General features: G+C 55.2%; 3 protein-coding genes across 3 annotated transcripts in view; 1 reads left to right on the top strand and 2 right to left on the bottom strand.

The window, feature by feature from the left end:
* NT5C3B (5'-nucleotidase, cytosolic IIIB) overlaps nt 1-189 on the bottom strand; it is a 4,465-nt gene extending 4,276 nt beyond the window's left edge. The window contains exon 1 of the mRNA XM_026044622.1: nt 144-189. Coding sequence (XP_025900407.1) covers nt 144-158 — 15 coding nt within the window. The 5' untranslated portion in view covers nt 159-189. The remainder of the gene's footprint in view (nt 1-143) is intronic.
* A 567-nt stretch (nt 190-756) lies between these two features.
* Nucleotides 757-4,291, top strand: KLHL10 (kelch like family member 10). The gene is made up of 5 exons (XM_026044623.1): nt 757-919; nt 1,170-1,659; nt 2,159-2,776; nt 3,423-3,572; nt 3,819-4,291. The coding sequence occupies exons 1-5, from the start codon at nt 774-776 to the stop codon at nt 4,191-4,193; spliced, it is 1,779 nt and encodes a 592-aa protein (XP_025900408.1). The 5' UTR covers nt 757-773; the 3' UTR covers nt 4,194-4,291.
* A 304-nt stretch (nt 4,292-4,595) lies between these two features.
* Nucleotides 4,596-10,352, bottom strand: KLHL11 (kelch like family member 11). The gene is made up of 2 exons (XM_026044565.1): nt 9,985-10,352; nt 4,596-9,917 (listed from the first exon to the last, which is right to left on the bottom strand). Exons 1-2 carry the CDS (start codon nt 10,047-10,049, stop codon nt 8,321-8,323), a joined length of 1,662 nt encoding a protein of 553 aa, XP_025900350.1. The 5' UTR covers nt 10,050-10,352; the 3' UTR covers nt 4,596-8,320.
* Between the last annotated feature and the right edge of the window lie 6 nt (nt 10,353-10,358).

Below are 10,358 nucleotides of genomic sequence, written 5' to 3'. Positions count from 1 at the left end.
AAAGGAAAGGAAAGGAAAGGAAAGGAAAGGAAAGGAAAGGAAAGGAAAGGAAAGGAAAGGAAAGGAAAGGAAAGGAAAGGAAAGGAAAGGAAAGGGCAACCCCAACTTGCTGCCATCGCACTTTGCACAGCGTTACCACAAACCTCACGAAAATACATAATTAATGGCGCCACAAGCAGCACAGCCTCGTTTCCCCGGTGGCCTCACGGCTCTGCACCGCGCGCCTTCCAGCCGCGGCCACGCGCGGGGAGCGCCGCCCGCCCCGCTGGGGACAGGGTGCCCGCCACGTGTGAGGGCTCCCTGTCCCCGTCCCCGTGCCGGCGGCTCTGCCCGCTCCTCCGGCCGCGCAGCAGATGCAGGGCAGCAGAGAGGCCGCGGCAAAACGTTTGCAGCTCCGTTGCTGACATTGCAGCAGCCTGTGTTGCGGCCGGGGCACTGCAGGAGGCCTGGGCACCCAGGGGCTCAATCCGAATAAAAACGTGCAGGGGAGTCACCGAGGGTCCTCGTGCTCAGCGCAGGGAGCAGTGGGAGGGCAGGCCTGCTCCGGGAAGGCAGCTTGGAGCTGCTCCTGGTGCCGCACACGTTCCAGAGCCTCCTGTTTCAGTGATCTCATTATCGGGTTGTTCCAGAACCACCAGGCAAAACGCAGCTCCAGAGAAGATGCCGGGGGACAAGCAGAAAGCCCCGTATCACCTCAGAGAGAAGCTTCTTCTGCTGTCTCGGCCTTAGGCATGGATGACACCTCGGCGTCCGCGGGGTATTCCCCGCCACACATGGAGAGGAAGATGAGTGCGATGGCTTGCACGGTCTTCAATGAACTCCGCCTGGAAGGAAAACTCTGTGATGTGATCATCAAAGTCAATGGTTTCGAATTCAATGCTCACAAGAACATCCTGTGTAGCTGCAGCCCTTACTTTAGGTCAGTGCTTGAAAGGAGCCTAGAGGGGACAGAGGGGACGAGCTGTGTCCTCTCCGCAGGCCGTGCCCCTGTGCCAGCAGTGCCTGCAGCCCTCGTGTGTGCCCGGGGCCAGAACTGAGCTGCGAACACTGAGCAGCGCTCAGCAGGGCCCCGCGCGCTGCAGCCGGTGCCCGGGGCGGTTCGGGCCAGGGGACGCACGGAAGGGGCAGCTCAGACGGAGCAGGGACTCATTGTCCTTTCATTTTTCCAGGGCTTTGTTCACCAGCGGCTGGAACAACACGGAGAAGAGAGTGTACAACATCCCTGGCATCTCGCCCGACATGATGCGGCTCATCATTGAGTACGCTTACACCAGGACAGTGCCCGTCACGGCGGACAATGTCGAGAGCCTGCTGGCTGCCGCGGACCAGTTCAACATCATGGGCATCATCCGAGGCTGCTGCGAGTTCCTCAAATCCCAGCTGTGCTTGGAGAACTGCATCGGCATCTGCAGGTTCACGGACTACTACCACTGCCCCGACCTGCGGCAAACGGCCTACATGTTCATCCTGCACAACTTCGAGGAGATGACCAAGGTGTCCACCGAGTTCCTGGAGCTCTCGGTCAATGAGCTCAAAGACATCATTGAGAAAGACGAGCTGAACGTGCGGCAGGAGGACGCCGTGTTCGAGGCCATCGTGAAGTGGATCTCGCATGATCCCCAGAACAGGAAGCAGCACATTTCGGTCCTGCTGCGCAAGGTCAGTGTCACCGCGTCGCCTCTTCGTGCCTGGTGGCACTGGAGAGCGGGGACAAGAGCTGCTTTGTTCTTCTCGTATGAAAACGGAGGAAAGGACAGACCCAGCACTCAGGACAGTCCCAGCACTCAGGTCACGGAGCAGGGAGGGCCCTGGCTCAGGAGCTCTTGCTTGCTGGGCTGGGGCTTTCTCTCCACGCGTGTTCTCCATGTTCAGAGCTCAGGAGGGGGGAATCAAAGGGCTCCCGGGCAGCAGCATCTCCAGGCACACGGGCTGAGCAGCACCCAGTGCTCGGCCGGCGCCAGAGCAGAAGCTCTGAAGGAGCCGTAGGTTCCATGAGATGATCTAACCTCGTACCGCAGTGGTTGAAGTTACCCATTTAATTCCCCCTCAGCTTTAGACCTCTCTGAAATGAGGCCCATCCAGGGTCGGACACATCCCTGGGGATCCCGAGACGCAGAGCACCAGCACAAAGGGTGTAATCCCCTCTTTCCCTTTCCAGGTCCGCCTGGCGCTGATGCACGCGGAATACTTCATGAACAACGTGAAAATGCACGATTACGTGAAGGACAGCGAGGAGTGCAAACCCGTCATCATAAACGCGCTGAAGGCGATGTACGACCTCAACATGAACGGCCCGTCCAACTCGGACTTCACGAACCCGCTGACGCGGCCTCGCCTGCCCTACGCCATCCTCTTCGCCATCGGTGGCTGGAGCGGGGGCAGCCCCACCAACGCCATCGAGACGTACGACGCGCGCGCCGACAAGTGGGTGAACGTCACGTGCCAGCAGGAGAGCCCCCGCGCCTACCACGGCGCCGCGTACCTCAAGGGCTACGTCTACATCATCGGCGGCTTCGACAGCGTCGACTACTTCAACAGCGTCAAGCGCTTCGACCCGCTGAGGAAAACGTGGCACCAGGTCGCGCCCATGCACTCGCGGCGCTGCTACGTGAGCGTCACCGTGCTGCACAACTTCATCTACGCCATGGGCGGCTTCGACGGCTACGTGCGCCTCAACACGGCCGAGCGCTACGAGCCCGAGACCAACCAGTGGACGCTCATCGCGCCCATGCACGAGCAGCGGAGCGACGCGAGCGCGACCACGCTCTACGAGAAGGTGAAGCCGCGCCGGGCGCCGCGGGCCGGCACGGTTGGGGTGTTGCTTCGTGGTGAGCGGGATGAGGAACCGAACCCGAGGCTGGTTTGCAAGGGTCTGGTTGTTCCGTGCGGCCTGCATCGTGGTTGGGACGTTCATAGGGCTCCGTTGGGTGGCGTGCTCCCGCGCTCAGCTACCACCCAGACCCGGCTGGGCTGGACTGGGGAGCTGTGGAAGCAGGGATGGAACAAATGCTCCCCTTAACGTGGCAAATAATTTAACATCAAGGGGGAGAAAGTCCACGTAGGGCTCACTCGTGAGCTCCTGGCGCAGATACCAAGTTCTCCGAGGTGCCGCCAGCGGCTGGTGGGGCGGGTGGGAGCCTTGAGGCTCCTCCAGGGCTGTTCAGCCCCAAGAGGCCACTTGTTGCTGGGGATCCTTCTCCCGGCCCCGGGTCAGGCTCCATTCCGAGGAGCTTGCTGCAGTTCAGCATGCGGCAGCTCCAAGCCCTGTTGCTCTGGATAGCTCCCTGCCCTTGCATTACTACAGACCCTGAATGGACAGGGCTGCTCCCAAACGAGAGAAGCGTTCCGGGCCGGGCCGCTTTCTCCTGCGGGTATTCACTGCCCATCACATAAATACACCCACATCTCATCCCTGGGAGCAGGTTTATATCTGCGGTGGGTTCAACGGCAACGAATGCCTGTTCACGGCCGAAGTGTACGATGCCAAAACCAACCAATGGACCCTCATAGCGCCCATGAGGAGCAGGAGGAGCGGGATAGGCGTCATTGCCTACGGAGAACACGTCTACGCGGTAAGGGGGACCCACTGAATGCGGCCGTTGCAGGAAACGTTTCTGCTGGCGCCAGAGCAGGGGAGCAAGGTGTAGGAGGGGGCAGCACCTTGATGCTTTGAGACCACGTTAGGTGAGACCACATTAGGTCCCAGCAATAACCGGAGTCCGTGGAGCAGGATGAGGTGAAACCCTAAGCGTGGCACGAGGACGGAGCCGCCGCGCTCTGGGGGAGGAAGGGCCCCTTTCAGCTCCGCTCCTTTGCAGGTAGGAGGCTTCGATGGAGCCAACAGGCTCCGGAGCGCCGAGGCCTACAACCCCGTGGCCAACACGTGGCGCACCATCCCCACCATGTTCAACCCGCGCAGCAACTTCGGCATCGAGGTGGTCGACGACCTGCTCTTCGTGGTCGGGGGCTTTAACGGCTTCACCACCACCTTCAACGTCGAGTGCTACGACGAGAAGACGGACGAGTGGTACGACGCGCACGACATGAGCATCTACCGCAGCGCGCTGAGCTGCTGCGTGGTGCCGGGGCTCTCCAACGTGGGCGACTACGCCGCGCGGCGCGACAACTACGTGGAGCCGGCGCAGCGCGACGAGGTCAAGTTCACTTCTTCAACAAGCACCCTACCCGTCTAAACAGCTCTACTTAGCTAATAAGGTCTTCTAAGCAGGACGTGAATGTATTCACTTATTCTAAAATAAAAGCAACTGATACAAGCCTGGAAGAATGGTTAGTGCTTAAAGCTTTCGTTCTCCGGAGCCCCCGGATTTGTGATTTGGAGGTACCTCTCCCGGCCCGGGTAGCACCTTCAATGAAAGGCACGGGCTGCAACACAACGCTAGAGAAATAAAAGGTTTATTTTCAGTAAGTCACTTATGACAACCAACTTTAGTACAGTGTATTTGAAGCACAGGACAGTAACACTTGTTTCAAAGCGCCTACCCACGGGCATTACTTTACCTTAAGGAAGCAGAGGAGAGCGGCTGGGCCGGGCACTGTGCTGAGGTCTACGCGGACGGGGGCAGAGGGGAGAGCTGCCGCCGTCCAGGAGCATCTGGCTAGTAATGGTCTTCACACAGCTAGTTAGATCTGTGTTTTACATCCGTATTCCTAACAGGATTCGATCCTCCGGAGTGCCTGTATTAGCAGACTTCTGCTTCGGGCACAAAGGAGATGATATTCTAATGGAACAAGGACATGGCTGAGAATAAATTTAAGCCGGAAAACACGTGTTTTCAGCTTGTCTGCAAAGCCCGCTGGAAGCTACAACACCCTATTACAATGGCAAGTTACAGATGATCTTTGAGAAAGCTGCTGTGGTGACTTGGTTTGACAATAGTGATCGAGCTGCTCTGTGACACGACGGCGAGGTGATAGTTCTTATCGTTTATGGTAATGGAGAAAAAATAGCAGAGTAATATTCAGATTGCATGCTTAGAAAGTTGGTATATTTTCTGTGTTTCCAGAGCAGTGTCTTACTATGTGTAAGAGGAAATCTTGTTAAAAAATACATAAAAAAACAGTATACTAACGGAGTATTGAGGTTGATATAAAATATTATGTACATGTATGGCACCTAGAAATGATTACATTACCAGCTTAGCGCAGGGCAGGACATGTCCTACTTCACTCAGCTTCTGAACGGAAAGACGGGACAGGAAACATGCATTTCATGGCACAGACTTAGCAGTTAGAGGTATGATTGGTCGCAAGGAGGGACAACGCTCCATCTCCCTTCACACGAGGAGGGCCAAAGGCAGCCTTGGACTTGCTGAATATACCACGATCTCAGAGACATTGAGCTAGACGCTACAGAAAGAACTCACAGGCTTTTGCCTCTGGGTGCATTCTATAAATACTGAGCAAGCTACGGCAGGCAAGAGCCGCAAGGAATCTGTCCCGTGATCCACAGGGCTGAACTACTCCCACTGTCAGTAACTCAACTTTCCTGGACATCTGCTCCATCTGCTCAATGGAGAGGCAGCCTCGGCAGGTAAAAACTGTGTGCGGTGCAACTGGTCCCCTTAAAGTCAGGGCAAAAAACACCCACCTGCTTAAAGATCCTCTAGAATTGGCAGAGCGAAAGGGGGAGCAACTGACTGCGTTCACAGCGCTCGCCATTCACATGCAGACAGGACATACGGAGAGAAATACAGAGCATCGCACCCAGAACCGCGGGGCATTCGCCTGGCTATGAGGTTACTTTGCCATCAGTTTTCTAGTGGAATGTATTTAGTAAACGACACGACTTGTATGTTAGCCTAAAGTTCTCACAGTAAGTGCAAATAGCAACTTTGCTTAGGAAAAAAAAAAAAGACTGCAAAAAGCTTGGTCTCACATCACTAACTTTACAGCGCGGTGCCCCACTTGGAAAGATTTAGCTTGTATTCCCATTGAAATAATAACCCTGGTATTTCCCCCTGCAAAATGTTGGCTGTTTATCAGCACGCTGCCTACCCAGGGCTTTGCTGGCCTCGTGTACCAGCATCCTTCAACTGTTGGTGGAAAACCTTTGAGGAAAGTCAGTGGAATGAAATATGTGAAGTCTTCTCAGCTGCCGCTGGGTGAAGCCTGGTAAAGAATCTTCAGCTGGGCTCTGATAAGTTCAGGTAAGATCAGTGGGCTCTAGAATGAAGCCGAGAGGCTTTTCCACACATTTCATGCCCCGACTGCGTCATCAGGGCAGTAGTTCTCAAACTGCTGCAGCCAAATCCTCCAAGTCCACCCAACGGCCACCACAGCCATCGGTTTGGCAAGAGCCACTTCTGAACGCCGGCCTGAAACCCCAGCAAGTTTCCCCATTTCCTCCCCTGTGTGAGGCCAGGCCCACACAACCGAATCTGCCCTTGCACAGCAATCCAACGGGCAAAGAAAACAAAACAAGGTTACTACGGATGAGTCAATTGAGCCTAAACTGTTAGATTTGCAAGATAAAAACCAACAAGGCTCGATTATTCTGTTACAAGGCAAGTTATTGATACTGGAGTGTCAAGTGAACTGCACGGTGGAGCATTCCGGGGCATTCACATTAGAGAAACCTGTACAAATGACGTGGTTGAAAGACTTACCCGGTGTTTCAGACATGATCTAGGCTGCCTGCTGAATTGGAAAATAAGAAGTATCAGTGCACAAAGCTAAACAATAATAATTAAAAAAGTTTAGAAGCTGTTCTGCAAAGAAGCTGCTCACATCAAAGACCTCAGCAAACTATCACATAGACTGACGACAGCAAGCGGCTTTTCCAACAATGTTCACCTGTACGAGATTTGCAACACCCTGGTTTTTCCTGCCTTTCCCTTCCCGAAGATCCTGAGTTAGGCTGCAAGAGAAAACCTGGAAGGTTCCAATAGAGGGAAGGATGGGGCAGGAGAGGAGGCAGGAGGGAAGCACTGAATCCCCAGGCAGCCAAAGCCTCCCGGAGCTCCTCAGAGCGGGCAGGAGGAGTGTTCAGTGGGCCGGGTCGCTCACAGGCACCCACACTGATCCTGAGGGGATCTCTGGGGGCAGGACTGCAAGTGAACCAGAGCCAAACGGGGTTCCCATTCACAGGAAAGCACCTCAAAGGTACCTCACCAGCTCCACCTCATCCCCAGCAGCTTAAATCCTCCAACCACACCAAGTGGGCAACACAAACACGTAGAGACTGAAGCCTTGGACGCCTCTAAAATCATCCTCAAGAGCCAAGCAACCCCTTGGAGGGGAACACGAAGCGCTGGCTTAAGGAGCCCGGTGGCGCCAGCTCTTGGAGCCTCTGGGGAACACACATGGAAGGCGAAAGGTGCTGATTGTCGGGGCAGGCTGGGAACAGCTTCACGGGGCTCTTTTAGTCACATCCTCGCTGGAACCAAAGGAGTGCAACGTTTGAGAAAGGATCCACAAGCTGCTTAGCTTTAACCTATAACCGTGAGTATTGACTCTCGTTATTCCACTGTGACCTCAGGAGCGAGTGCTCTGCTGTGGCTGGGGGCTACTCTGCTGGTTTTACTCTTTTCGTCATGATTATTGACCACGTTGCTAATGAAGTTACCAACAACAAACTCCAGATACACCTGGAAAAATCCACTGCCTCAAGGTCTCAGTTTTAGCAAGCGACTGATGTTCTACCCATCATCTGTTTATAAGCAACCTCTGCAGACTTGCTATGCTCCACAGATACAAAATATATATATATTTAATATATATATTTAATATAGAGAGAAACATTCTGAAGTAATTTGATAAAGAAAGATTGTGCTTTTGTTTTCATAGCAGATATGTAATCACTGCACGTGCTTGGGAAAGCAGAGCGCACTGCGAGACCTGTGAAGTTCAGCCACCCAGGAGGGGATCAAAGGAATGTCAATATGTAAGTGCAAATAAAAGAGGTGCTTTCAGCACGCACTCAGATGCAACCACTGAATTATTTAGAGATTTTTGATTTTCAAACAGAACTGTTAAGACTAACTCTACATAAATCTTTGACAACAAAGATCTGAAGAGAGAATTAACAGATTTAGTGTTCCTGGAGATATTTCATGGCCCATTAATAGGAAAGCAGCTTTTCCCTGGGCGCAACAGGCAATATATTTGGATTTGGAGTTTCTTACTTCCTATCCATCCTCAACTTCTGAGCTTCTTAGTTTTCGATATTCAATAAAGAGAAGCTATTTTCATGACTCAAACCCAAGGAAATGCCAGCATCTTAAAGAAACACCTCAAGCCTTCAGAACGGCTTAGTACACTACGTGGTAAACCAGACCCATCAGGAGTGATCCTGCAGAAACTAGCACTCGATCTGCGAGCGCGGCATTCTGCGCAAGCTCAGCGAGTGCCTGTGTATTTCCTGCATCTGTCTTTCCTGCATTTGCCTTATCCTGTCCTTCTGCCACATGAGATTCTGCGGCATGGGGTACCTCTGGGTGCCCTGCAAGCACCTGAAAGGGATCCTCACGTGGCAGGCTGTGGCCCTGCAGCGGGGCTGCGGCATCGGGGGCAGGAGCATCCAGCGCTTTCTCTCGGCGCAGTAGCGATACGCCTCCTTCCTGTACTGCTTGTCGATATCGTCGCTGTTCTTCCAGCCCCCGATGATGAAAACGTCCTCTTTATAGTAACAGATGGCAGCCCCTTCGATGCTAAGCACCTCGGGGGGTAAACTTTCCAGGATTTCGTCCGAGGCCCTGCCCGAAATCTTTGACTTAGCTTCTTCGTTGTCGATGGGGTAACTCTTGGGGCAGCAGGACGCGGTGTGGTAAAAATTGGTGTTGGCAACAGACATCTGGAAGGAGCAGTAGTTATCAATGAGTGGCAGGGACTCCACGTCTTGCCACTGCCTTGTTTCGGCATCGTATCTGATGATAACCGCCTTCAACCCGTCCTCGCTGTCGCTGTCGACCGGGGTACGGGCAGCAACGTAAACATAGCGATCTTCTACAGACACAGCTTTGACGTCGCGCAGAATCTTCGGGGCCGACTCCAGGTTAAGCCACTTGTCTTGCTCGGGATTATAAATGGCCACATCTTTGAAGCCAGGGCTGAAATTGCCGTGCCCACCGATACTGTACAAGTTCCCTTTCACTTCTGTAAGGCCGAAAGAGTGTTTTCTGGTTATCAAGTTGGAGACTTGCTCCCAAATGTTTCTGTTCGGGTTGTACCTCTCCACAGTCTTGGCAAAGCCTGGCTCCATGGAGCCAGCCACGTAAACGTAAGACTCTGTGACGGCAACGGCGTGCCCGTCGAGGTGGTTGTGTATGTGTGGCAAGTTCACCCACCTGTCCTCATCGAGGAAATACCCCACGCACTCGCTCAAGTAATCCCCTCCCTCGGACACGCCGCCGATCACCATGATGACGTCCATGTTCTGCCCGAAGCGAGGCAGCGACGCCAGGGGACACGTGGCAAGCTGCAGGTTGCCGGAGCGCAGGTTCTCCGAGCGCAGGGCATGGCTTTCCACGGCCTCGGCCACCAGCTGGGCGCAGGCGTCGTTGCTGGACACCAGCCGCTCGGATTTGACGTGGCGAGTGAGGTACGTGGGCTTCATCTGCGACAGCCTGAGCAGCTTGAAGAGCTCTTCGAAGTACCTCTCTCTCTCGCTGGGATTCCTCTGCACCCACTTCAGGACGGTCTCGAAGAGGATTTCTTCCGAGTCCACCGTGATCTCCGAGTCCGAGAGCCAATCCCTGAGCAGGTGGAAGGGCAGCGTGTAGAACTCCTCGTCCTGGATGACCCTGTGGAAGTTCCTGCGGATCATGTCCTGCGCCTTGAGCGCCAGCTGGTTGAGGGAGTACATGTGGGCCAGGCTATGCACGGCCACGCAGTTGGACAGGTTGAGCTTCTTCTTGAGGAACTCGCCGCAGAACTCCTTGAGGCGCGTGAGCAGGAACCTGCGGAGAAAGGCAGGGGCGTGAGGCGCGGCGGGACCGGGGGGTGGCCTGCCCGGCCCGCGCTCACCTGTCCGCCATCTCCAGCACCTCGTGGACGTTGCCGGGGCTCACGCGGATCGTGCCCGTGTACATGAAGCCCACGACGGCCTCCACCGTGTCGGGGTCGGGGCCGCCCTCCGAGCTCCACTTCTGCAGCTCCACGCGGCCCGAGCGCGACTCGGCGAAGCCTCCCGAGAGCAGCGGCGTGAAGTACTCGGTGGCGGCGGCCAGCACGGAGCGGTGCGCGCGGTACTCGCGGGCCGCGCCGGGCCGCCCGCCGCCGAAGGCCAACGTGATGTCGCAGTAGAGGCCGTGGCGCCGCTGCTCGTTCTGGCGCCACGCCAGGTCGGAGCAGTGCGCGGGGCAGCCGAACTCCTCGGCCTCGGCCTCGCCGTCCGCGCC

This window comes from Nothoprocta perdicaria, unplaced genomic scaffold, assembly GCF_003342845.1.
Source record: "Nothoprocta perdicaria isolate Ctin4 unplaced genomic scaffold, notPer1 scaffold_372, whole genome shotgun sequence".
Taxonomy (NCBI): domain Eukaryota; kingdom Metazoa; phylum Chordata; class Aves; order Tinamiformes; family Tinamidae; genus Nothoprocta; species Nothoprocta perdicaria.
The sequence above is the reverse complement of the archived record's forward strand: the minus strand, read 5'-3'. Positions and strand labels throughout refer to the sequence as shown.

What these genes read in the sequence shown, in the direction of transcription:
- KLHL11 (XM_026044565.1), bottom strand. Translation starts at nt 10,049, where the DNA reads ATGTACACGGGCACGATCCGCGTGAGCCCCGGCAACGTCCACGAGGTG. An exon ending in GTGCTGGAGATGGCGGACAG is followed by an intron (nt 9,918 to 9,984) that starts GTGAGCGCGGGC and finishes CTTTCTCCGCAG; the next exon opens with GTTCCTGCTCACGCGCCTCA.
- KLHL10 (XM_026044623.1), top strand. Translation starts at nt 774, where the DNA reads ATGGAGAGGAAGATGAGTGCGATGGCTTGCACGGTCTTCAATGAACTC. An exon ending in CGACCACGCTCTACGAGAAG is followed by an intron (nt 2,777 to 3,422) that starts GTGAAGCCGCGC and finishes CCCTGGGAGCAG; the next exon opens with GTTTATATCTGCGGTGGGTT. An exon ending in ACGGAGAACACGTCTACGCG is followed by an intron (nt 3,573 to 3,818) that starts GTAAGGGGGACC and finishes GCTCCTTTGCAG; the next exon opens with GTAGGAGGCTTCGATGGAGC.